This window comes from Eriocheir sinensis, chromosome 44 (genome assembly GCF_024679095.1).
Source record: "Eriocheir sinensis breed Jianghai 21 chromosome 44, ASM2467909v1, whole genome shotgun sequence".
Lineage (NCBI taxonomy): Eukaryota > Metazoa > Arthropoda > Malacostraca > Decapoda > Varunidae > Eriocheir > Eriocheir sinensis.
This window is the reverse complement of record NC_066552.1, coordinates 4,523,027-4,549,262: the sequence shown is the minus strand read 5'-3', so window position 1 is coordinate 4,549,262 and position 26,236 is coordinate 4,523,027. Positions and strand designations below refer to the sequence as shown.

The window sequence follows — 26,236 nt, the reverse complement described above, 5'->3', positions numbered from 1 at the left end:
CAAATGTGATGACCTTAGCTGCCATGCCGTTTGTGTTCTTACGGTTGTCGTTATAGGGAAGTCACTCTTTAAATGCGAGTCTCCTGTTTTGTTTTCTTTCATGGTTCACGTGTTTGGGATGTGTTGTAAAGGGGGTTGAATGTCGATTTTGGTTTATTTATCAGTTACAGTGTACAGGGCATGGCGAGGGAGCGGAAACTTATTAGAGAAGAGAAATAGATGAGGTGAAATATAGAGATTGATTTTAGAGAAGACCTTTGACAATCGGGACCTGTATCGGAATGGAGAAGCTGCAGGTATGTCAACTCTTAAATGAGACGGACAGACCGACAGATAGACATGTAGACAGACAGGAGAGAGACAGAAAGAGTAAAAAATCACGCAACCATTTACACGAGCATCTTATCTTTAATTTCCGTATCCCCTTCAGTCACTTCACCTCCACCTCCTCCTCCTATCGAACCGTATCTCATCCACTCACTTCTCCATTTCCTCCTCTACTTTCGCATCCCACCCAATCACTTCTCCACCTCTGATTTCATATCCCACTCAATCACTTCACCTCTGCTCTCATATCCCACCCACACACTTCACCTCCTCCTCTAATTCTCCTCCACCACCTCTAATCTCTTATCCCAGCCTCTACTTCTCCAGCTCCTCTACCTAATGCACCTTCGCGAACCGCGCATTCACGAAGTCGTAGTGTTCTGGCGAGTCCTCACAGCGGCAGAACTCGTTGGGGACAATACACGTGAGCGTTTGCTGGCAGAAGACCGTCGCGTTGCCGCAGACGAAGGAGAAGTGATAGGAGCCGTGCAGGTCCCCGTCGGCGTCGAAGAGCGGCATGCACACGTGGTAGACCTGGCAGGCGTTGTCCACGTCCGCGTAGTAGCCGTAGGGGCGGTTGTCGCAGCTGAAGGAGGTGACGAGCGGGCTGATGAGGAGGTCGTCGTAATGGAGCGGGAAGGCGTACCTGAAGTGTGCCAGGGAGACGGCGAACAGCGGCAGGAGGAGGAGGGCGGGGCGCAGCATGGTGGAGGCGGCCTGGGAGGGAGGAATGAAGGACTGTGAGGAATGGAGAGATGGAGACTGTGTGCGTTGTTGTTGTTGTTGTGCGTGGTTGTGGGTGTGGGTGGGTGGTAGCGTCCGTGTGGGTGTGTTTACCGTTGTTTACGCTTTCAGACTAATCTAACCCAACTTTTTTCCCCTTCAGTGACTACCGCAGTTCGTGTATCATTTAAAGCCGTTGCCTCGCTTTGGTGCCCCCCCCCCCCCTACCAAAGACCATCACACGACCCTTTTCCCTTCACTCACTTCTACTGCGTCTTATTTCCCGTTTCTATCGGTATTTCAACGTTCCTGACAAGCCCTCTCCACGCAGCGCGGTCCCGGAACTCCTCTCCCTGTCAGGTTGGTCTTCCCTCACGCTGTCCATCCATCTGTCTGTCTGCCTCTATTCCGTCTACCCTCCACCTCCATGTCCATCACAAGCAGCGTTGCCAAATTATCGTATTCATCGCATTGAATTTCGTAGATCACAAGTCTCTATTATCATTCCCTTTCGCGCCATGGTTTGTACATTCACTGGTTATCACTATCTTACTGGCACCTACGTTCATCAGCGCCGCAAATATTTCACTTGTGTGTTAACTCGCTGATGTTGCTTGCTTCCTATTGTTTGTTTACCCTGCGAGTTTTGAACACTTGATTTCTTACGACTTAGACTTGGTGGTAATGTACAGCAGCAGGGAAACAGTGGAAGGGTAAAGGAAAATTAGAAATGATTATACACTGTTATGCGAGAGGAGTTTTAGCGAAGAGGGAAAACTGAGTAGATGGGGAAAATAAGAGATGGTATGACAAGGGAATAGTATAAGAAGTGGCGGTGAAGGGAAAGTAGAGATGATTATACACGGTTATGCGGGAGGAGTTTTAGCGAAGAGGGAAAACTAAGTAGATGGGGAAATAATGTTTGTAGAGATGGTGTGAGAAGAGAACAGCATAGGAAGTGCTGATGAAGACCAAGTAAAAATGTTTATACACGTTATGCGGATAGGAAAAATTATAGATGTTTGAATAATAGGAAAAAAAAGACCAACACCATAAAAGCTAGTGAAATAGAGGTTAAGAAAGATGACAGAAGTACTGATTAAAGAAAATGTAAAAAGGACAATAAAAATGGGGGAAGAGGAACCAAGACGGGACATTCTAAGGAAGATGTTAAGCGGTTATACTAGGAAGGGTTGTGTCATGGAAGGTTGTGTTAGAAGATGTTTTATTAGAAGAGACTGCGTTAGGAGAGGTTGTACTAGGAAGGGTTGTGTTAGAAGATGTTATATTAGAAGAGATTGCGTTAGGGGAGGTTGTGTTAGGAAAGGTTGCATTAAAAAAGGTTATTATTAGGAAAGGATGTAACAGGAAAGATGCGATGCTTACCTGGAGAAGATGAAGCAGGTAGTGTGTGGACAGAGGGAAGGAGGCTCGTTTTTATACCTGTCTGCAGCCTCCCTTGTTGGCCCTCACCTGGCGAACACACACACACACACACACACACACACACACACACACACACACACACACACACGCACGCAAACAAACACATTCTTCTTTTTCCGCAGCATTACTGTCCTGGGTCTTCCTCTCTTCCTTCTGCCACCCACTTTCATGTCCATTATCTGCCTTTCACAACTCCCTTCCTCTCTCCTCATGACATGACCAAACCGTCTCAGTCTCGCTTCCTGCACCTTCTTACCCACACTTGTTACCTTAACTGTACCTCTTATGACTTCACTCTTAATCCTATCCTCTCTTGTCACTCCACTCATCCATCTCAGCATTTTCATTTCTGCCACTTCCAATTTTCTTTCACTACTCTTCTTCATTGGCACAGTTTCTAGGCCATATGTCATAGCTGGTCTCACCACTTTTCTATACACTTTCCCTTTTAATTTCATTGGCATTGGCTTGTCACAGAGGACTCCTGACATATCACGCCAATTATTCCATCCCGCCTGTATCCTTCTTGTAACTTCCGCCTCTTCATTTCCATCTGCCGCAACCGTTGAGCCTAGATATCTGAAGTCCCTCACGCTATTCAGAGACTGGCCATCTAATGTTATGCTCCTCATGTCCCTGTTCCTGCCTTGATCCTGGTCTGTCATCACCATGTATTCCGTCTTACTTCTGCTTATTCGCATTCCCCGCCTCTCCAGTGCTATACGCCACTCCTCCATCCTCTCCTCCACTTCTTGTTTTGATTCACCAACCAACACCACATCATCCACATGCATAATGTCCCATGCATGCGGACATCAAATACTATATTAAAGAGAAAAGGGCTGAGGGCTGAACCTTGGTGTAGCCCAACCATCACATCAAAACTCTCAGTCATGCCTCCTGCAGTTTTAACCCTCGTTTTCACTTTTCTGTACATCTCCATAATTTGTTTTATATGACTCTCTGGTACCATCTTCTTCCTGCATCTCCATATTTCCTGCCTCGGTATTCGATCATAAGCTTTTTCCAGGTCTATGAATATTGCGTGTATCTCCCTCTGCTTCTCTCTATATTTTTCCATCGTCTGTCTTAGCACAAAAATTGCACTCGTCGTTCCCTTTTTCGGCATAAATCCGAGCTGGCCCCTTGCTATCTCCACCACCTGTCTCAATCTTGCATCCATAATCCTCTCCCAGATCTTCATTGTGTGGGACGGAAGCTTTATTCCACGATAGTTTGCACAATCCTGCACATTCCCTTTCTCCTTGAAGATTGGAACCATTACACTTTCTCGCCACTCCTCCGGTATAACTTGCTGGTCTTCAATTTTCCTCATTAGTATCCACAAAATATCTACTCCTTCCCTTCCCAAAGCCAACCATGCCTCCACGGGGATGATATCCGGGCCAACTGCCTTGTTCCTCTTCATTTTCTTCAGGGCCTTCTCCACTTCCACTCTCTCCATTGACCTCGTTGGTCCCTTACATGGAACTCCATCTTCAAAATATTCACGGTGGTTCTCCTCGTTCAGCAGTCCTGAAAAATACTCCTTCCACCTTTGACGCACCTCTTCCACTTTACTCAGTACACGCCCTTCCGCATCTAATATTTGCTTTACGTGTTGAATAGCTTTTGTAGCCTTGTTTCTGCTTTTCCCCAGCCAGTATATTTTCTTCTGACCTTGGGAAGCTTCCATTTCTTCGTATGTTCTCACAAGCTTCCACTTTCGCCACTGCTACTTCTTTCATTGCCGCCTTCTTCGCTCGCTGGTATTCTTCTTTATCCAGTTGATTCCTCGTCTGTTCCCATTTCCGCTTCGCCTCCTTCTTTTCCCTCAACTTTTCTTGTATGTCCTGTTTCCACCACCATTCCTGCCTCACACGACGTGGTTTTCCCAGTACTTCCCTGGCTGCATTCCTCACTCTTTCCGCGTTTGTCTCCCGCCACCTATTAACATCTTGTATATCACATTCCGTCATTTCCAGCACTTTTGTCTTGAATTCTAACCGTTTCGTCTCTTCCCGCAGTTGTGTCCACTTTATTCTCTTCTCATATATCCTTTTCCTCGGTCTTGGCACGTTTAACTGCAGTCTATGTTGTGGTGCGACGTGGCCACCGGGTATTACTCTGCAGTCATACGTTCTTAATAATATATTCATGATTCATTGACTTCGAGTGATGATATTTTATGAGACATTCTCTCTCTCTCTCTCTCTCTCTCTCTCTCTCTCTCTCTCTCTCTCTCTCTCTCTATCTCTCTATCTATCTATCTATCTATCTATCTATCTATCTATCTCTATCTGTCTATCGCTATCTATATATCTTTTTTTTTTATTTCTTTTTTTTTTCTTACAGCTAAGGAGACAGTTCAAGGGCGTAAAGAAAAATATATATAAAAAAAAGCCCGCTATTCACTGCTCCTGAATAGAGGTCAAAGGAGTGTCCAAAAAGAGAGGTCAGCTTCGGGAGGGGAGGTGTCCTGATACCCTCCTCTTGAAAGAGTTCAAGTCTCTGTCTATTTACCCATATCTGTCTATCAATCCCTTGTCATCTTACCCTCTTCCCTCTCCGTCCCGTTCACTCAAGGACGATTTAGTCAGATCATCAAAACAAACTTTGACACCTTTTATGAACATCGAAAATCACCACCACCATCATCACCACCACCATCACCACCAACACCATCATCACCACCTCCGTTATGTTTATGGGTGCCACCACAGTCACTACTACAACAACTACCTCTATCACTACTGCTACTACTACTACTACGAAAACTACTACTACTACTACTAATAATAATAATAATAATAATAATAACAATAATAATAATAATAATACACCTGCCGTCTCACCTTAAGTAATCATTCAGGTGTCTTCTTCATAGCCTTGAGGAAGCTGGTCAGGACGAGGTTAGCCAGGCAGGTCCAACATCCCCCCCCCCCCCCACACACACACACACACACCTCCCTCACACACACACACACACACACACACACACACGCACACACGCACACATCCCTCCTCCAACCACCGACCCACCAACACACACACACACCAGCGTCTCTGTACTCAGTAATTCCTGTATACAAAAGGAAGGTTATCTATAAAACACATGTATGGTTTTAATGCCAAAAGGTTTTATTGTATCAGAGAATCATGGTTGTAATTTTCGGGTCTTTTGAACAGTTTTTTCCTTGAATTCTGTCTTAGCTCAAAACGCATTCCATTGTATTAGTGTTGAACCTTTGTAGTGTGTCTTCGTAGCGTGTCTCATCCCTATCTTGCCAGTCTCTTTTATCTCTTTCATCCCTTCCCTTCATAGCCTACCTCTGAGCAGCTTATCTTCCCTTCTTCTTCCCTCTAGTAGTCATAGATGTAACCTCAACGTCATCCTTTCATCATCTTCCTCTTCTCCCTTCTCCACCCTCTCCCTCCTCTTCTTTTCCCTCTACTGCACCCGCTCCCTTCTCTTAACCCCCCATTTCAATCGTCTCCCTCCTCTACTCCCTTCTTCTTCTTCCCTTTAGTAGTCATAGATGTAACCTCAACGTCATCCCTTCATCATCATCCTCTTCTTCTCCCTTCTCCACCCTCTCCCTCCTCTTCTTTTCCCTCTACTGCACCCGCTCCCTTCTCTTAACCTCCCTTTTCTATCGTCTCCCTCCTCTACTCCCTTCACCCTCTCCCTCCTTTTCTCTTTTCCACCCCCTCCCTCCTATTCTCCTCCCTCTTCTTTCTCTCTCCTCTCCCTTTTCCACCTTCTCCCTCCTCTTCTCCCTTCACCCTCTCCCTCCTTTTCTCTTTTCCACCCCCTCCCTCCTATTCTCCTCCCTCTTCTTTCTCTCTCCTCTCCCTTTTCCACCATCTCCCTCCTCTTCTCCCTCCACCCTCTCCCTCCTTTTCTCTTTTCCACCCCCTCCCTCCTATCCTCCTCCCTCCTCTCCCTTCTCCATCCTCTTCTCCCTCCACCCTCTCCTTCTTCTCCCTTCGGTGTTGGCATTCATAGCCGCGGCATCTCTTCCCCTCCTCCGCCTCCGTCTCGTCACTGCTCACACACGTACCCGGGAGCGTCATTGGTAGAGGGCTCAGATCTCAGGTACCGCCTCTTCGAACGGCCGACACGAACCAGCAAGGCGTATTGGATGTTTGAGGGGCCGCCGCTAGGATTGTCGGGGAGCCAACTGTTGGGGGTGGAGGAGGAGGGCCGGTGAGGGTTGAGGTGTGTAAGGGAAAGGGGTTTGGGTCCATGTTATTCGACGTTCCGAGCTGCCATTAGTACTTGGACACATAAGCAAGGGTTGTTGAGAAAGGTTAGGAAGAAAAGCGAAATAGACGTAGTGAAAATCGAGACTTGTGTGTGCTTATGTAATAGGAAGGAAGGAAGGGAGGAAGGAAAGGAAGAAAGAAAGAAAGAAAAAGAAAAATGAAGAAGGGAAGGAAGGACAGAGGGATGGAAAGAAGAAGGAAAGGAAGAAAGAAAGAAAGATAAATAGAAAGAAAGGGAGGGAGGGAGGGAGGAACGAAGAGGAAGGAAGAGAGAGTAAGAAAGAATGGAAGGAAGGAAGAAAGGAAGGAAGGAAAGAAGGAAAGAGGGAAGGAAAGAAGAAGAAAAGGAAGAAAGAAAGATAAATAGAAAGAAAAGGAGGGAGGGAGGAACGAAGAGAGTAAGAAAGAATGGAAGGAAGGAAGAAAGGAAGGAAGGAAAGAAGGAAAGAGGGAAGGAAAGAAGAAGAAAAGGAAGAAAGAAAGATAAATAGAAAGAAAAGGAGGGAAGATCGAAGAGGAAGGAAGAGAGTAAGAAAGAATGGAAGGAAGGAAGAAAGGAAGAAAAAAGAATGAAAAAGAAAGGAGGGAAGGAAGGAAGGAAAGACGCATAAGAACACAGTGAAAAGAAAAATCAACACACTATTTCAAAGGGGAAACTGACAAAAAAATCAAAACCACCAGCAGGTAAGACACTCGGGTGGGAACACAGACTCACAGGTTGGAAGTGAGACTCATCGGGGAACCATTGACCCACTGCCACTGGCCGGCCTCGTTGCTGCCCCCGACCCAGTAAGGATACAACTTGACGAAGCCAGGAAACGACGAGTCATCTGACGGGGAAAAAAGGAGGTGGTTGGGGGTTACTGGGATAGGCAGGGTGGTCGGGGGTGTGGAAGGCATTGGAAAAGAAGGGAAGGGGAAAAATAATTGATGTCTTAGGATCCTTCGAGATATGGAAGCTGTGGCTTAGTAATGGTATCAGAGGGGCCAGGGGAGGAAGGAAAAGGGGAAGAATGGATGTCTAGGATGATTCAGGGTGTGGAAGGATGAAGTAATAAGACGTGAGAGGAAGGGAAAGGTAGGAGGGTCTAGAAGGAGGAGAAGAAGGAGAGTTTAGTCTAGGATTCTGCAAGATGTGGAAGGTTGAAAAAGGAAAACATGGAAAGGGGAAATGAAGAGTCAAGGCCTAGGATACTTCAGAGCGTGGAAGGATGATATAGGAGTGCATGAGAGGAAGGGAAAAGGAGGCAATGAGGGCTAGGATCCTTCAGGGTGTGGAAGGGTGAAAAGGAAGGCCTGGGAAGGAAGGGAAAAGAAAGAACTGCGGCCTGGAACGCTGTGAGATATGGAAGGGTGATAAAGGGATGCATGGAGGGAAGGAAAGCTAGACATTGAGGGCTGGGAGGGTGTGGAAGGTTGGAATAGGAGTGGATAGGAAAGGATTCACGTCAGGGGGTTACTCGTAGGGGCAGGACACACTCACACACACACACACACACACACACACACACACACACACACACACACACACACACACACACACACACACACACACACACACACACACACACACCTTCAGTGAACGTAGCGGCGAGGTGAGCGGTCAGAGCTTCCATCTTCCCCTGAGTGTCCACCACCACCAAGTCCCCACCGAGCTTCTTGCACTCCTCCCGCGCTGACGGCCATGTGTAAGTCTTCCCCGGCACGTTGGTGAGGGCGTGAACACACCACTGGTTGTTGAGGGGCACGAAGGGGGTCTGGCAGGCTGCAGGGGGAGAGGAGGAAGGTGCTGAAGGGGGTGGTATGGCAGGGAGACAGAAGAGGAAGAGGAGAGAGGAGGGGAAGGGAGGGTCTATATGCTTGCTCCGGGGGTAGGGGTGGGGGGGCAGACATCGTTAAATTAGGATGACATTCGCACCTTCTCTCTTACTGTCTGGGAGCGCTGTTGTGAGTTTTCTCTTTATCTATTCTTGTTTAGTCTTTGCTTTATCTCCGGTAACCTAAAGTAAATAAATCAACGAGCTCTCACACATAGCACAAACATCGTTAACTTAAGACTATTTTCTGTACCTTTATTTACGGCTATAATGGTTTAGGTTCTTCTGTATTGTTCGTCTTTCACTTCCAATTGAGGTTGTTGGGATTTTACTTCTGTCAACTATTTTTTTTTTTACAGTAAAAGAAGCGACTCAAGATATAAAAAAAAACAAGAAAAAACTATAAAAAAACGTCACTGCCCTTATAAAAAAAAGTATAAAAGAGTATGGCTATGGCTCTTGGTTTAGCCCCAGCATCCTTAATTAAAGTAAATCCATAAAACCGTAACCGTATGCTGGACATATCAAAAGCTTTTGATAGGGTCTGGCACAAATCTTTGCTTTCTAAACTACCCTCCTACGGTTTCTATCCTTCTCTCTGTACCTTTATCTCCAGTTTCCTTTCTGACCGTTCTATTTCTGCCGTGGTAGACGGTCACTGTTCTTCCCCTAAATCTATTAACAGTGGTGTCCCACAGGGTTCTGTCCTATCTCCCACTCTTTTTCTGTTGTTCATTGATGATCTTCTTTCCAAAACGAACTGTCCTATCCATTCCTACGCCGATGATTCCACTCTGCATTATTCAACTTCTTTTAATAGAAGACCCACCCTTCAGGAACTTAACAACTCAAGGCTGGAGGCTGCAGAACACTTAGCCTCAGACCTTACTATTATTTCCGATTGGGGCAAGAAGAACCTGGTGTCCTTCAACGCCTCAAAAGCACAGTTTCTCCACCTATCCACTCGACACAATCTTCCAAACAACTATCCCCTATTCTTTGACAACACCCAGCTATCACCTTCCTCAACACTAAACATTCTCGGTCTATCCTTAACTCAAAATCTCAACTGGAAACTTCATATCTCATCTCTTACTAAATCAGCTTCCTCGAGGCTGGGCGTTCTGTACCGTCAGTTCTTCTCCCCTGCACAGTTGCTGTCCATATACAGGGGCCTTGTCCGCCCTCGTATGGAGTATGCATCTCATGTGTGGGGGGGCTCCACTCACACAGCTCTTCTGGACAGAGTGGAGGCTAAGGCTCTTCGTCTCATCAGCTCTCCTCCTCATACTGATAGTCTTCTACCTCTTAAATTCCGCCGCAATGTTGCCTCTCTTTCTATCTTCTATCGATATTTCCACGCTGACTGCTCTTCTGAACTTGCTAACTGCATGCCTCCCCCCCTCCCGCGGCCCCGCTGCACTCGACTTTCTACTCATGCTCATCCCTATACTGTCCAAACCCCTTATGCAAGAGTTAACCAGCATCTTCACTCTTTCATCCCTCACGCTGGTAAACTCTGGAACACTCTTCCTTAATCTGTATTTCCTCCTGCCTACGACTTAAACTCTTTCAAGAGGAGGGTATCAGGACACCTCTCCTCCCGAAACTGACCTATCTTTCGGCCACCTCTTTGGATTCTTTTTAGGAGCAGTGAGTAGCGGGCTTTTTTATTAATGTTTGCTTTTTGTGTGCCCTTGAACTGTCTCCTTTGCTGTAAAAAAAAAAAAAAAAAAAAAAACTCACACTTTGCCAGGGCGGTCGGGAGTGCCACCAAAGCAGCCGCAAGAAGAAGTATCGGTGCCGTCCCGTGTAGTGCCATCTCAGTGCTGCTCGTCCTCTACCTGTCTGTGTTCTGCTGTGCTCGGCGGCCGGCCAGGGAGTGCGTGTGTTCACCTGTCGCAGCCTCTTTATATGGGCATCCCCTTAAACCTGATCGACTCACTTTTTTTGGCATTGCTTTCTATTCCTCCTTTTTTTCTTTTATCGTCTCCACCTCCCCCAAGCGTCTGTTGCTGCCCCAGTTCTCAGTATTCAGTTTCCAATCCTCTAATCAGGGTCTGGTGTGGCGCGATCCCTCGTTGGAGTCTCATTATGTGCCTTGAATTTTCCTAGTGTACGGGTGGAGTTCCTTTCGCCTTCCTGGAACTCCTTTAAAGTTTAATCATTTTAAACAGTTCTATTAGATTGCCTCGCATTCTTCGTTTTGATAGGCTGAATAAATTTACTTCTTTAAGCCTTTGTTCATAAGATAAATTTCTCAATCTAGGAATCACTCTTGTTATTCTCCGTTGAACCCATTCTAACTTTTCTGCTTCTTTTCTGTAATAGGGAGACCAAAACTGTCCACAGTACTCTAGATGGGGTCGAACCAGCGAATTATACAGTTTTAATATTATTTTTTTCCGATTGATTATTAAAGACTCGTCCGATGAAGCCACAGGAGAAGGAGGAGGAGGAGGTGGAGAGAAGAGGGTATAACCTGTGTGTAAGGGAAAAGAGAGGGAAGAGGAGGAGGTAAAGAGGAAACAGGCCGGGTCAAGATAACTTTCCTACCCTCTGGCAATATGATGGGAAAACGAGTACAGTACCTGACCTACATACACACACACACACACACACACACACACATGTACAGGTCATCCACGTGTCACCTCCGCCGGAGTTTCATAACAACACAAAAGCTTCCCAAAGTTATGTTTCGACAGGTGCATCTTTTTTTACCTGAGCTTGGACACAAAAACTCGCCCTGGCAGGTACAGTGACGTCTGCTTCCCTCTGCTTCCCTTCGTCTGCTTCTCACTACTTCTGTTACGTTTATTCTATTTGTTTCGTCAATTACATTCCTTCCCCGATTTCCTTGATTTTCATTATCGTCGCTTTTTTCATTATTTTTTAACCTCCAAACTTTCCCTATTTTTTTTTCACAGCCTCTGCATAGCATCCCTCCTCATTCCTTTCCTCTTCCTAGTTTCCTCCCTCCTCAAACATATATACTCACTTTTTTCCATTTCCCGTCAGTCCCTTCACACTCTCTCTGCATAAAATTTTTCTTCCTTCCTTCCTTTTCCTGGTTTCCTCTTTTTCTTCTTCCTCAAATACCTTCATATATTCCATTTACTTTCAGTCCTTTTAAAGCTCTGCTAAAATCCCTCTCCCTTCCTTCCTTTTCCTGTTCTCCTCTTTGTCTTCTGCCTCAAACACCTTCATCTATTCCCCTTACCTCCAGCCCATTCACATCCATCTGCTTAACATCCTCGTACTTCCTTTTCCTCTTTTTCTTCTTCCTCAATCGCCCTCACCTATTCCATCCACCTCCAGTCCAAATTAGTCACCTGCCTGCGCGGGTTTCCATGAAGACGCGGAAAGATCCATCAAGTTACATTAAGTTCGATAAAGAAAAAGAATAATGTAACGAAATCTTCTTCCGGGAACCTGACGAAGAAAAAAAAAATGGGCGATGTCTTTAAGTGTGAAGTCACCCACGTCATGCATTTTGAAAGTTACCGAGAATTGGAGGGAAAAGGGGAAAGGAGAGGAAGAAAAGAGAAGGGGGTAGGAAGGAAGGAAGGGGAGAGAGGGAGAGAGAGATGGAGAAGAAAGAAAATAGGGGGTAGAGGGCATGTGTGTTGGAGGAGGAGGGAGATGAGGAAGAGAAAAAAAAGAAGGGTGTGGTGGGAGGGAGGTAAGGAGGAAGAGAGAGAAGAGGTGCGTGCTATGAGGGAGGTGAGGAGGGAGAGAAGGGGGGAAATGAGGAGGAAGAGGAGAGGGGTGTGGTTGGAGGGAGGTGAAGAGGGAAGGAGTGAAGGAGGGCAAGGGGGGAGCCGCGTCAGGAGGGTATATAGAGCTAGGGTGGAGCGTCGACGCGTTACTCTTCCTCCTCCTGACGACCGCGATGCAGGCCAGGTGTTGCGTGCTCCTGCTGGTGGCGCTGCAGGTGGTGGCAGTGCTGGCGGCGCGCGCTAAACGTAGGTACAAACACACACACACACACACACACACACACACACACACACACACACACACACACACAGACCTGATATTACTTTAGTTCCATATTGCTATGTCTCTATCTATCTATTTATCTATCTATCTGTATCGCAATTTTCTTATTCTGCTTTTACATACTTCCTCTTTTTTTTTTCTTTTTTTTTCCACTCAAGTTTTTCCACTCACTTATAAACACCATCTATCTATCGATCAATCTATCTATCTATCTATCTACCTATCTGTCTATATCTCAACTTACTTATTCTCCTTTCACATACTTCTTTTTCCTTTACCTTGTATATTTCGCGTCTAGTTCTTCTCCTCACCGGGGGCTTCGTGGTGCAGTGGTTAGCACACTCGGCTCACAATCGAGAGAGCCCGGGTTCGGTTCCCGGGCGGAGTGGAAAAATTTGGGCGGCTTTTCCGATACCCTACGCCCCTGTCCACCCAGCAGTGAATGGGTACCAGGTATTAATCGGGGGTTGTGTCCCGTTTCCTGAGGTCTGTTCCCTTCTCCTATAATTCCTTCCCCCTCCTGTCTCTCTCCGGTATATGACCACAGATGTTGCGCCGACTAAACGAAACTTTCCAACTTTCTTCTCCTCACCTCTCAACCCCGCCCTCCCCCTCCAGGCGCCCCACCACAACAGTGTTCAGAGGGCTTCACGGGGATCGGCTTCGGGATGTGCGTGTCGGGGCGGAGTCTGGTGCAGCACTCCTTCGACGCGCAGTCCTGGGCCACCACCAACGAGCTTTGCAAGGCCGACCGTGCCAGGCTGGTCTCCCTGGACACACCTGAGAAGCTGGAGGCACTCTCAGAATACCTCCACTCAAATCCAGGTGAGAGAGACAGACACACAGACACAGACAGACAGACAGAGACATTAAATACAACTTTTTCTTTTCAATTCACTGACTTCAAACTGATTATGTGAACGGTGCATCATATTATGTCAGCACGTAAAAGAGGGACAGATTAACAGACAGACAGACAGACACACATTAAACATACAGCTTTTTCCATTTCTGTTCAATTCTGTCGCTTCAAACTCATTATGTGAACGGTGCAACATATTAGGTTAGTATTCAAATGAGAGGCAGACAAATAGACAGACAGACAGACGAACGCATTAAACATACGACTTTTGTCCTCCAGTTTCCCTGTGTCACATCCTTTTCCTATTCCTGTTTCCTCCTCACCTTCCTCTATCCTTAGCTCAGACTGCCCCTCCCTTTCTCCCTTTACCCTCCAGTTTCCCCGTCACATCCTTTTCCTATTCCTGTTTCCTCCTCACCTTCCTCTATCCTTAGCTCAGACTGCCCTCCCTTTCTCCCTTTACCCTCCAGTTTCCCCGTCACATCCTTTTCCTATTCCTGTTTCCTCCTCACCTTCCTCTATCCTTAGCTCAGACTGCCCCTCCCTTTCTCCCTTTACCCTCCAGTTTCCCCGTCACATCCTTTTCCTATTCCTGTTTCCTCCTCACCTTCCTCTATCCTTAGCTCAGACTGCCCCTCCCTTTCTCCCTTTACCCTCCAGTTTCCCCGTCACATCCTTTTCCTATTCCTGTTTCCTCCTCACCTTCCTCTATCCTTAGCTCAGACTGCCCCTCCCTTTCTCCCTTTACCCTCCAGTTTCCCCGTCACATCCTTTTCCTATTCCTGTTTCCTCCTCACCTTCCTCTCCTTCCCTAGCTCAGACTGCCCCTCCCTTCCATTTACCATTCCGTTTTCCTCACAGCTTTAGTTCTCCCTCACACGATGCCTTCTGCTTCCCCCAACAGATCTCAACTCCCTTTACATGTGGGTGGGCGCCACGAGGGACGCGACGGGCTGGCGGTGGCTCAACTCAGCACCCTTACCCGTGGACTCCAACATGTGAGTACCCCCTGACACAGCTCCTTGGGCGTAGGTGGTCATGCAGTAAAGTAAAGAAAGCTATACAGACAAAATCAAAGATACTGAGAAGCTGGCTGTTGTTAGACGAGGTTCAGCTGTGGAGTCCAACACTTGAGTCCCTCCTAACATAGTGCCTTGCGTGTACGTGATCAGTAACTTCTTTTGCGATAAAGGAAGCAGCTCAAGGGCAAAAATACAAAGGTACCAATAAGCAGGCTGCCAGTAGAAGTTTTTTGCCCTTGATCTGTCTCCCTTACTGAAAAAGAGAGAGAGAGAGAGAGAGAGAGAGAGAGAGAGAGAGAGAGAGAGAGAGAGAGAGAGAGAGAGAGAGAGAGAGAGAGAGAGAGAGAAAGCAGGTAATACGGTGGCTTTGGAGCCATCATGAAATTCTCCTCAGCATACTAGACATCCCTAACCTTTGACTTTTCCTCCTCCCTCAGGTGGCTGCCGAAGGAGCCCAACCCTGATGAGACGTACGTTCACGCTACCATTGTCGCGCGCTCGCTCAACAACCAAGGGCGACACTACCTGAGTGCCGCTACCGCCGATTCCCTGGCCGTGGGGTACGTGTGTGAGGAGACGGGCGTCTAAGCGTCTAACCGGCTAGAAGTGACCTTTTGTAACCTTACGTAGCCGTCACTTCCTGACCTAAACTCACCTGACATGACCTGACCTGACCATCTCGGCTCACTGGAACATACCATCTAATCCACACAGTGCCCTGGAAATGAACCTCCGCTCACTGGAACAGATCACCTCCTATATGCAGTGGCCTGAACCTGACCTGACCATCTCGGCTCAGTGGAACAGACCACTTCCTTTACTTACCTGATCAGACCACCTGTCCACCTGGTCTTGGCATAACGATGTCTGTAGATTAGGTGAGAGTTAATTGAGTTTCTTGATATACGGTGTTTGGGTCAGGGGCTAATGTGTGATTAGGTTAGGTTAGGTTGTATTAGGTGAAAGTTGGTTGAGTTTCGTGATATGTTAGGTTAGGTTATATTAGGTGAAAGTTGGTTGAGTTTCTTGATATATACTGTTTGAGTCAGGAGGTACAGTGTGGCTGGACCCTTACCTGCACACACCTGGGAGAGTGAGACGAGGCACACTGGTATCTGTAAGGGATTGTATGTTTATTTCAACGGTGAGTGAGTCTGTCTTGGTTGTGTCTGGGACAGGAGAAGAAGTATGAAGGGAAGGAAATGTCTGGGCTGAGATTTCTGTGTTTGTTAATAAAAAGTTGTGATGTATGTTATGTGTGTCAATGTTTTGTATGGTTGTGAGTACATAATTCGATGCGTATTTTGTGTAAGGCCTCATCAATGCGTTATACAAGGATGACATTATTCCCGGAGTCTCGCATTCAGTTCCTCGATATGATCTCTAGCATATTATTAGTTTTTTTTTTTTTCTGTGAGACTTACATGTTTCAAATCACTGCTAGTAGTGACCCAAAGACCCGATTGCCAACGTGCGACCTCCAAAGACTTCCCACACATGTTGTATCTTTGGTTTCTGTTTCTGGACCCAAAGTGCGTGAACATCATTAAGCACGGTTGAAGGACTTTGCCTTTTAAGACCACTGAGTTAGGCAGTCATGGTCTTTTTGGATGATTTCGCAGTCGGCCATCGTGAGGATCATTCCACCCACCTTTGTCTCATCAGCAAACTTTGATATGGAGGGTTTCGGTCTTATATTTGAGTCGTCGATGCATATAATAAAGAAAATGGTTTCCAGCACTGACCCTTGCGGCCCCTTCGAGTGACAAGGAGGAGAGGAGGAAGAATTAGGAGGACGATTTTTTTTTTTTTTGTTAATTTTTTTTTAATCCCCGCCTATAGCGCCGGTAGACTTTCTTCAAGGGCCAGATGGTTGGCCCAAGCCCGTCATGGCCCAGGCAATTTTTTACAGTGGCGCCATTGATGCATGTAGTGGTATGGTGTGGAGTGGGTATGTGTTTTGCCCGCTGCATCCCTCTTCAAGACCACATGGTAAAACACACACACACACACACACACACACACACACACACACACACACACATCCCCCCCCCCCCACACACACACACACACATTCCCCCCCCCTCCCCCTCTCCCCCCACCCACACAAACATCCCCCCCTCCACCCTCCCCCCCCACACACACCTGCATCTCTGTAATCAGTAATTCCTGAATACATAAGGAAAGTGAACTATAAAACACATGTATGGTCTTAATGCCAAAAGGTTTTATTGCATCAGAGAATCATGGTTGTAATTTTCGGGTCTTTTGAACATTTTTTTCCTTGAATTCTGTCTTAGCTCAAAACGCATTCCATTGTATTAGTGTTGAACCTTTGTAGTGTGTCTTCGTAGCGTGTCTCATCCCTATCTTGCCAGTCTCTTTTATCTCTTTCATCCCTTCCCTTCATAGCTTACCTCTGAGCAGCTTATCTTCCCTTCTTCTTCCCTCTAGTAGTCATAGATGTAACCTCAACGTCATCCCTTCATCATCTTCCTCTTCTCCTCCCTTCTCCACCCTCTCCCTCTTCTTTTTCCCCCCTCCTCCACCCTCTCCCTTTTCTTAACCTCCCTTTTCAATCGTCTCCCTCTTCTTTCTTCACCCTCTCCCTCCTTTTCTCTTTTCCACCCCTCCCTCCTATTCTCCTCCCTCCTCCTTCTCTCTCCTCTCCCTTTTCCACCTTCTCCCTCCTCTTCTCCCTCTACCCTCTCCCTCCTTTTCTCTTTTCCACCCCTCCCTCCTATTCCCCTCCCTCCACCTTCTCCCTCCTCTCCCTTCTCCACCTTCTCTCTCTACCCTCTCCCTCTTCTCTCTACGGTGTTGGCATTCGTAGCCGCGGCATCTCTTCCCCTCCTCCGTCTCGTCACTGCTCGCACACGTAGGCGGGAGCTTTATCGGTGGGGGACACAGACCCCAGGTACCGCCTATTCCACGGGCTGGTGAAAATCAGCAAGGTGTACTTGTAGTCTGGGGGTCCGCCGTCAGGACTGCCGGGGTACCAACTGTGGGGGGTAGAGGAGGAGGGCCGGTGAGGTTTTAGGCGTGTAAGGGAAAGGGGTTTGGGTCCATGTCATTAGACGTACCGAGCTGCCATTAGTACTGGGACACATAAGGAAGGGCATATGGGAACAGTTATGAGAAAGGTGAGGAAGAAAAGCAAAGCAGACGTTGTGAAAATCGTGACGTGTGCTTATGGTCTAGGAAGGAAGAAAGGAAGGAAGGAAAGAAAGGAAGGAAGGAAAGAAAGAAGAAAGGAAGGGAGAAGGGAAAGATGGAAGGAAAGAAGGATAGAAAGAAAGAAGGAAGGAGGGCAAGAAGTAAGGGAGGAAGAAAGAAAAAAGAAATAATTAGATAAAGAAAGAAATAAAGGGAACGGGGGAGGAAGGAAGAAAAGAAAGAAAAAGAAAGAAAAAGGAAGGAAGGAATTAAAAATACATAAGAATACAATGGAAAGAAAGACCAACGCACTCTTTCAAAGGGGTAACAGAGAAAAAATCACAAACCACCAGCACGTAAGACACACGGGTGGGAACACACACTCACAGGTTGGAAGCGAGACTCATCGGGGAACCGTTGACCCACTGCCACTGGCCGGCCTCGTTGCTGCCCCCGACCCAGTAAGGATACGACGACGCCGCTGATGGGGAAAAAGGAGGAGGTTGGGCGGAGGTGGTAGGGAGTGAGACGTTACTTGGTAAGGGTAGAAAAGGGGGCAAGGAGGGAAGGGAAAGGGAAGGATGGATGTCTAGGATGATTCAGGGTGTGGAAGGATGAAGTGATAAGGCATGAGAGGAAGGGAAAAGTAGGAGGGTCCAGAAGGAGAAGTGTTTAAGCTGCGGTCACAGGAGCAGTATTTTCGGCAATTTCAGCAATGAAGCCAACTCTGTCAGTGTGCAATTTGCCATTTTTCGTGTGGAGTCCGTGCGAGTTTGCATGCCAAAATTTGGGCCCGTTTAAACCTCCCGTTTATCGTTAATGTAAACGTTGATTATGATGCAGAAGCTCAGACAAACAACTAGATAGTGGTAAGAGCCGACTCCAAGACGGTGCAAGCAGTTATTCTTCCAAGTAACTCGTGAAATGGGGTAAACAACAGCTACTGCCTCCAGGATGTCACTCCCTAGAACTTTTGGGCAACAAAATACCGTGGTGTTGGGCCTCTGAGGCCTCTTTGCTGGAGCCTTGGGGCGTTAAGCATTTTTGTGGGACCACAGAGATCCTGTGCTCTTCAGAATGTGGAAAAGTGAAATAGGAATGCATGAGAGGCAATGAGGGCTAGGATATTTGAGGGTGTGGAAGGATGAAAAGGAAGGCATGGGAAAGAAAGGGAAGGGGAAGAATTGAGGCTTAGGATCTTTCAGGGTGTGGAAGGGTGAAAAGGAAGGCCTGGGAAGGAAGGGAAAAGAAAGACCTGCGGCCTGGAATGCTTTAAGATATGGAAGAGTGATAAAGGGATGCATGGAAGGAAGGAAAGCTAGACATTGAGGGCTGGGAGGGTGTGGAAGGTTGGAATAGGAGTGGATAGGAAAGGATTCACGTCAGGGGGTTGCTCTTAGGGGCAGGAATGCGTGGGACGGACGAAAATGATAGGACACGAGGGATGACTGGATGGAATGAAGGGACGTCGACACACACACACACACACACACACACACACACACACACACACACACACACACACACACACCTCCAGGGTACTTAGCGGCGATGTGAGCGGTCAGAGCTTGCATCTTCTCGTGAGTGTCCACCACCATCAAGTCCCCACCGAGCTTCTTGCACTCCTCCCGCGCTGACGGCCACTCGGGACCCGACTCCGTGATGAGGGCGTGAACGCACCACTGGTTGTTGAGGGGCACGAAGGGCGTCTGACAGGCTGCAGGGGGAGAGGAGGAAGGTGCTGAAGGGGGTGATGTGACGGGGAGTGTGTACGAACTCGCAGGGTAGGAATGGGGAGGGAGAGGAGGGAAGGATTGACAGGCGGGTAGGGTATAGAAATCCGCAGAAGGGGAGGAAGAGGAGAGAGGACGGGAAGGGAGGGTATGTATGCTTGCTCGTGGGGGGGAAGGAGCACAGACATCGTTGAATTAAGATGACATTCGCACCTTCTCTCTTACTCTCTGGGAGCGTTGTTGCGAGTTTTCTCTTTATCTATTCTTGTTTAGTCTTTGCTTATCTCCGGTAACCTAAAGTAAATAAATCAACGAGCTCTCACACATACCACAAATATTATTAAATTAAGACTCGTATGCCATCTTTTTTACTTTTACAACCCTTTTTTTACAGTAATTTAGGTTTTAACAGTAATTTATGTCGTTGAGATTTTGCCTTTACCAACCCTTCTTCTTTTACAGTAAAGGAAGCGACTCAAGGTAAAAAGGACAAAAAAATAGATAAAAAAAACACGCCAATCACTGCCTCTATAAAGAAAGAGTATAAAAGAGTATGCCTGTGTAGCTCTTGGTTTATCCCCTGTACTCTTAAAGTAAATCCATAAAACCGTAAACACTCACACTTTGCCAGGGCGGTCGGGAGTGCCACCAGAGCAGCCGCAAGAATTAGCATCGGTGTCATGTAGTGTAGTGCCATCTCAGTGCTGCTCGTCCTGTACCTGTCTGTGTTCTGCTGTGCTCGGCGGCCGGCCAGGGAGTGCGTGTGTTCACCGGTCGCAGCCTCTTTACATGGGCATCTCCGTAAACCTGACCGACTCCCTTTTTTGCCTTGCTTTGTATTCCTCCTTTTTTTTACTTTGTTCGTCTCCACCCCGCCTGCTGCTACCCCAGTTGTCGGTACTCAGAGTTTCCAATCCTCTAATCAGGTTCTGGTGTGGCGCGATCCCTCGTTGGAGTCTCATTATGTGCCTTGAATTTTCCTAGTGTACGGGTGGAGTTTCTTTCGCCTTCCTGGAACTCATGAAAGCCAGAAGCTATTTAACCATATTTGTGAAGTGGACTGGTTAGTTGGCTGGCAGAGGAAAATCTCTCTCTCTCTCTCTCTCTCTCTCTCTCTCTCTCTCTCTCTCTCTCTCTCTCTCTCTCTCTCTCTCTCTCTCTCTCTCTCTCTCTCGAGGAGGAGGAGGAGGAGGAAGAGGAGGAGGAAGAGGAGGGGTGTGGTGGGAGGGAGGTTAGGAGGAAGAGGAGAGGGGTGTGGTGGGAGGGATGTTAAGAGGGAAAAAGGAGAGAAGGAGGGCAAGGGGGGAGCCGCGTCAGGAGGGTATATAGAGCTAGGGTGGAGCGTCGACGCGTTACTCCTCCTCTTCCTGACGACCGCGATGCAGACCAGGTGTTGCGTGCTCCTGCTGGTGGCGCTGCAGGTGGTGGCAGTGCTAGCGGCGCGTGCTAAACGTGGGTACACACACACACACACGCACACACACACACACACACACACACACACACACACACACACACACACACACACACAACATGCACATCTGATAGTACTTTTGATGGTGAGTATCTATCTATTTATCTCTATCTCTATCTATCTATCGGAATCTCAATTCACTTATTTTCATTTTACAATCTCCCTCTTATTTGTCAATGTATATTCGACTCTAGTTTATCTTCTCTCTTATAAACACCATCTATCTATCTATCAAACAATCTGTAACAATCATCTATATATGTATCTATGTCTCACTTTTATTATTCTCATTTTACATATTCTTCAATTTATTTTTCCTTGTACATTTCGCCTCTAGTTCCTCTCCTCACCTCTCTACCCGCCCTCCCCCTCCAGGAGCCTCACCGCAGCAGTGTCCCGAGGGCTTCACGGGGATCGGCTTCGGGATGTGCGTGTCGGTGCGGAGTCTGAATGTGAACTACTTCGACGCGCGCTCCTGGGCCACCACCAACAATATGTGCAAGGCCGACGGTGCCAGGCTGGTCTCCCTGGACACACCTGAGAAGCACAAGGCCCTCACGGAATACCTCCACTCAAATTTTGGTGAGACATAGACAGATAGGTACATACAACATTTACCATTTCCGTTCAATTTTGTCGCTTCAAACTTATTATGTGAACGGTGCAGCATATTAGGTTAGCATTCTAAAGAGAGGCACACAAATAGACATACAAACAGACATATACAGACAGACAGACAGACAAACACATTAAACAATCGACTTCTACCCTCCGGTTTTCCTTTGTCACATCCCTGTCCTATTTCCTGTGTCTCCTTCACCTTCCTCTTTCTTTAGCTCAGACTGCCCCTCCCTTTCTCCCTCCTTTTACCCTCCAGTTTTCCTGTCACATCCTTTTCCTATTCCTGTTTCCTCCTCACCTCCCTCTCCTTCCCTAGCTCTGACTTCCCATTCCTTTTTCCCTTTATTCCCCAGTTTTCCTCTCAGCTTTAGTTCTCCCTCACACGATGCCTTCTGCTTCCCCCAACAGATTTCAGCTCAATTCTTCAGATGTGGGTGGGCGCCACGAGGAACGCGACGGGCTGGTGGTGGCTCAACTCAGCACCCTTACCCGTGGACTCCAACATGTGAGTACCCCCTGACACAGTCCCCTGGGCGTGCGTGGCCAGTAACTTTTTTTGTAGTAAAGGAAGCGCCTCAAGGGCAAAAAATACGAAGATACTAGTAAACCGGCTGCCATTAGAAGATTTTATTGCCGTTGAGCTGCCTCCCTTACTGAAGAAAGAAAAAGAAAAGAAAAGAAAAGCAGGTAATACGGTGGCCTTGGAACCATCATGAAACTCTCCTCAGCATACTAGACAACCCTAACCTATGACTTTTTTTTCCTCCTCCCTCAGATGGCTGGAAGGGGAGCCCAACCCTGATGAGACGTACGTTCACGCTATCACTTTCGTGAGTTGGAACATCGTTGATGGTGGACATCTCCACTTGAGGGCCGTTCCCGCCGATTCCTTGGGCCTGGGGTACGTGTGTGAGGCGACGGGCGTCTAACGGCCGTACCATTAGGCAGCCTCTTCGAATGTAGAACCTCTTCGTCCATTTTCTCCTTCCATACTATTTGGAGGGGGGGCTCCGTAGGCGGAGGGAAGGTGTTCTTGGGGGAAATTGTTGGAATCTGGCAAGGGGTCAAAGGGTCGAGAGAGGCACATCTTCGTCAGCCCCTTCGCATATTTTATGCATCAATCCTGCATTTCTTTTAATATAGTAGTAAATGACCCAGGAATTATAATAAAGCTTATTTCATCTAATATGAATCGGCAAGCCTTTTTTAAATAAATTATTTAAAATGTTGTTAAAGACTTTAGGGTTGTATCATGATTTTTAACCCTTGCCGTGTCAACACACCTGCTTGATTAACTCAAGTAGGTAGTCTTTTGCTATAGCTCCGATGGGGCTCGATCACTTTTCTAACGGCTCCTTGCTTGACGGGATGGTAGCGAGGGGCAGAGAAGGGCGGGCACGTGTGGACTCTGGGCTGACTGCGTGAAGAGGTGGAAACACGGGCCGCGCAGGGATGCCAGCCCTGTCACTCACGCTATGCACGCAATGATACCTATATATTTACCATTCAGTCAACCATTTTATTTGGTATAATCACCAAAGCATAATCACACTTTATAGTATAATCACACTAATGTATATAAAATGATTCAGTTATCAAGATTTCCATGTGGAGGTGTTTGCAGAGGCTACCGACCCAGCTCGAAGAAGTTCTAGCGAGGGAAGGGGTCGAGATCAAGTTATAGTATCCAGCAGAAAGGGAACACTGTTTGAGGGAAGAGGAAGAGGAAGGTTTTGAGGGAGATGTATGGTATGGCCGTAAGCGTCTAACCGGGCTAGAAGTGACCTTTTGTAACCTTCCATAGTCGTCACTGCCTGACCTAAACTCACCTGACATGAACTGACCTGGCCATCTCGGCTCACTGGAACAGACCATCTAATCCACACAGTGCCCTGGAATTTTTTTTTTTTTTTTTTTTTTTTTTTTTTAAATCAAAGAAACCGGCTCAAGGGCAACACAAAGAATGCAAAAAAATAAAAGCCCGCTACTCGCCGCTCCCATAAAAGACAGTAAAGATTAGCCAAAAGAGAGGTCAATTTTGGATGGAGAGGTGTCTTGATACACTCTTCTTGAAAGAGGTCAAGTCATAGGCGGGAGGAAATACAGATGAAGGAAGGCTGTTCCAGAGTTTATCAGTGAAGGGAATAAAAGTCTGCAGATGCTGGTTACCTCTTGCATAAGGGGTTTGGACAGTATAGGGATGACCTAGAGTAGAAAGTCCATTGCAGCGGGGCCGCTGGAGGGGGGGAGGCATGCAGTTAGCAAGTTCAGAAGAGCAGTCAGCGTGAAAATGTCGATAGAAGATTGAAAGAGAGGCAACATGGCGGCGGAATTTAAGAGGTAGAGGACTATCAGCAAGAGGAGGAGAGCAGATGAGACGAAGAGCCTTAGACTGCATTCTATCCAGAAGAGCTGCGTGAGTAGAGCTCTCCCACACGTGAGATTCATACTCCATACACGGGCGGACAAGGCCTCTATAAATGGAAATCATCTGTGCGGGGGGAGAACGGGCGCAGATGATACAGAACGCCCAACCTCGAGGAAGCTGATTTAATGAGAGTAGAGGAAGAAGAAAGAGAAGGAGGAGGAGGACGACGACGATTGATGTAGTGGTATGGTGTTCTTGTGGGTATGTGTTTTGCCCACTGCATTCCGCTTCAATGCCACATGGTAACACACACACACACACACACACACACACACACACACACACACACATATCCCTCCTACACGCACACCCATACATCCACCCCTCCCCCACCCCCACCCACACACACACCTGCATCTCTATAATCAGTAATTCCTGTATTCATAAGGAAAGTGAACTATAAAACACGTTGAATTAGGATGACGTTCGTACCTTCTCTCTTACTCTCTGGAAGCACTGTCGCGAGTTTTCTCTTTATCTATTCTTGTTTAGTCTTTGCTTTATCTCCGGCAACCTAAAGTAAATAAATCAACGAGCTCTCACACATACCACAAATATTATTAAATTAAGACTAGTATGCCATCTTTTTTACTTTTACAACCCTTTTTTTACAGTAATTTATGTCGTTGAGATTTTGCCTTTACCAACCCTTCTTCTTTTACAGTAAAGGAAGCGACTCAAGGTAAAAAGGACAAAAAAATAGATAAAAAAAACACGCCAATCACTGCCTCTATAAAGAAAGAGTATAAGAGAGTATGCCTGTGTAGCTCTTGGTTTATCCCCTGTACTCTTAAAGTAAATCCATAAAACCGTAAACACTCACACTTTGCCAGGGCGGTCGGGAGTGCCACCAGAGCAGCCGCAAGAATTAGTATCGGTGTCATGTAGTGTAGTGCCATCTCAGTGCTGCTCGTCCTGTACCTGTCTGTGTTCTGCTGTGCTCGGCGGCCGGCCAGGGAGTGCGTGCGTTCACCTGTCGCAGCCTCTTTACATGGGCATCCCCGTAAACCTGACCGACTCCCTTTTTTGCCTTGCTTTGTATTCCTCTTTTTTTTTTTTTTTTTTTTTCCACTCTGCCTGTTGCTACCCCAGCTCTCGCTACTCAGGTTCTGTTGTGGCGCGATCCATCGTTTGAGTCTCATTATGTGCCTTGAATTTTCGTAGTGACGAGTGGCTTATTTCGCCTTCCTGGAACTCATTTTTTATTTATTTATTTATTTATTTATATTATTTTTTAAGTGAACTGGACTAGTTAGTTGGTGGGCAGAGGGGAAGGAGGAGAGGAGAAAGAGAGGAGAGGAGAGGAGAGGGAAGGGAAAGGAGGATATGGAAGAGAAGAAGGAGAGAAGAGGGTATGACTTGTGTGTAACTGGAAAAGAGAGGGAGGAGGAAGAGGAAGAGGAAACAGGCCTGGTCAAGATAACTTTCTTACTTTCTGGCAAAATGACAGGAATACGAGTACGGTACCTGTCCTGTCTACACACACACACACACACACACACACACACACACACACACACACACGTTGTCCACGTATCATCTCAGCCAGAGTTTCATAACTACACAAAAGTTTCCTAGAGTTAAGTATCGTCAGGTCATCCGTTTTCACCTGAGCTGCGACAAAAACTCGCCCTGGCAGGTTCAGTTACGTCAAAGTCAAGTAAAAGTCAAACACATTTGCCTGATAAATTGAAAATACAATAATCAACTACAACATTATTACAAGGCAGAGCTCTTTGAGTGAAAAAAAATCATTTTAAAGAGCTCCTTATTTTTATCAGTTATATAGGATAAAGCACGTTGTGTTAGCTAATTAGGCATTTTTTTAATATTTTATAGAACCTTACAAATACATACATACACATGCATCCTTATATATATATATATATATATATATATATATATATATATATATATATATATATATATATATATATATATATATATATATAGTTGTACCGCAAATTTTTGGAGGAGGTGCTGGTAGCGGTCTTGAAATGTGGGCAGGTGTAGGGCGCCGAGGGCCTCGTCATAGGTGGAGTAAGACGGGCCCAGGATAAGCCTACACGCTCGCTTCTGAACCCTCTCGAGCTGGCGGCGCTGGGTGGTTTGAGGGATGGAAACCAGGCTGGGGAGGCGTAAGTGAGCTTGGGGAGGATGAATGTGTTATAGACTCCCACCAGCTCACGTGTGGGAGTCCCCAGTGACTTCAACTTACTCAGAAGGTAGAGTTGATACGAGGCTGAAGCGATGGGGCGGCTGACATGCTCCTTCCAGGTCAAGCGGTTGTGAATGGTGACGCCGAGAAGCTTGGTTGTCTCCACCACTGGAGCGGAGTGCCGTTGATGGAGAC

The 26,236-nt window shown here is 46.9% G+C and overlaps 5 protein-coding genes and 1 long non-coding RNA gene across 9 annotated transcripts; 3 read left to right on the top strand and 3 right to left on the bottom strand.

Annotated features, from left to right (window-relative positions):
• Positions 1–135: 135 nt before the first annotated feature.
• LOC126980326 (U-scoloptoxin(01)-Cw1a-like) lies at positions 136–2,534 on the bottom strand. Its single transcript, XM_050830072.1, has 2 exons — positions 2,437–2,534; positions 136–1,044 (listed from the first exon to the last, which is right to left on the bottom strand). The coding sequence occupies exon 2, from the start codon at positions 1,030–1,032 to the stop codon at positions 664–666; it is 369 nt and encodes a 122-aa protein (XP_050686029.1). The 5' UTR covers positions 1,033–1,044; positions 2,437–2,534; the 3' UTR covers positions 136–663.
• A 3,082-nt stretch (positions 2,535–5,616) lies between these two features.
• On the bottom strand, positions 5,617–10,491 carry LOC126980324 (C-type lectin domain family 4 member E-like). Of its 2 annotated transcripts, XR_007733072.1 has the most exons (5): positions 10,329–10,491; positions 8,339–8,530; positions 7,481–7,595; positions 6,043–6,680; positions 5,617–5,879 (listed from the first exon to the last, which is right to left on the bottom strand). XR_007733072.1 is itself a non-coding variant. In XM_050830069.1 (4 exons), the coding sequence occupies exons 1-4, from the start codon at positions 10,402–10,404 to the stop codon at positions 6,542–6,544; spliced, it is 522 nt and encodes a 173-aa protein (XP_050686026.1). In that variant the 5' UTR covers positions 10,405–10,491; the 3' UTR covers positions 5,617–6,541. The 2 variants fall into 2 exon arrangements, 1 of the variants encoding a protein (XP_050686026.1); XM_050830069.1 differs by having other exon boundaries at positions 5,617–6,680.
• Positions 5,617–24,913, bottom strand: LOC126980325 (C-type lectin domain family 6 member A-like). 3 transcript variants are annotated; one of them, XR_007733073.1, is made up of 5 exons: positions 24,707–24,913; positions 19,159–19,344; positions 18,015–18,108; positions 16,805–17,473; positions 5,617–5,742 (listed from the first exon to the last, which is right to left on the bottom strand). XR_007733073.1 is itself a non-coding variant. In XM_050830071.1 (5 exons), the coding sequence occupies exons 2-5, from the start codon at positions 20,055–20,057 to the stop codon at positions 17,335–17,337; spliced, it is 495 nt and encodes a 164-aa protein (XP_050686028.1). In that variant the 5' UTR covers positions 20,058–20,371; positions 24,707–24,839; the 3' UTR covers positions 16,679–17,334. The 3 variants fall into 3 exon arrangements, 2 of the variants coding, with proteins under 2 accessions (XP_050686028.1, XP_050686027.1); XM_050830071.1 differs by lacking the exon at positions 5,617–5,742 and adding an exon at positions 19,982–20,371 and having other exon boundaries at positions 16,679–17,473; positions 24,707–24,839; XM_050830070.1 differs by lacking the exon at positions 5,617–5,742 and having other exon boundaries at positions 16,679–17,473.
• LOC126980323 (killer cell lectin-like receptor subfamily G member 2) lies at positions 12,412–15,194 on the top strand. Its single transcript, XM_050830068.1, has 4 exons — positions 12,412–12,550; positions 13,206–13,412; positions 14,354–14,447; positions 14,909–15,194. Exons 1-4 carry the CDS (start codon positions 12,478–12,480, stop codon positions 15,057–15,059), a joined length of 525 nt encoding a protein of 174 aa, XP_050686025.1. The 5' UTR covers positions 12,412–12,477; the 3' UTR covers positions 15,060–15,194.
• On the top strand, positions 15,253–15,721 carry LOC126980327 (uncharacterized). Its single transcript, XR_007733074.1, has 2 exons — positions 15,253–15,430; positions 15,478–15,721. It is a non-coding gene; the product is annotated as an uncharacterized LOC126980327 (long non-coding RNA).
• LOC126980322 (killer cell lectin-like receptor subfamily G member 2) lies at positions 20,656–22,684 on the top strand. The gene is made up of 4 exons (XM_050830066.1): positions 20,656–20,812; positions 21,210–21,416; positions 21,864–21,960; positions 22,231–22,684. Exons 1-4 carry the CDS (start codon positions 20,740–20,742, stop codon positions 22,382–22,384), a joined length of 531 nt encoding a protein of 176 aa, XP_050686023.1. The 5' UTR covers positions 20,656–20,739; the 3' UTR covers positions 22,385–22,684.
• Positions 24,914–26,236: the final 1,323 nt, after the last annotated feature.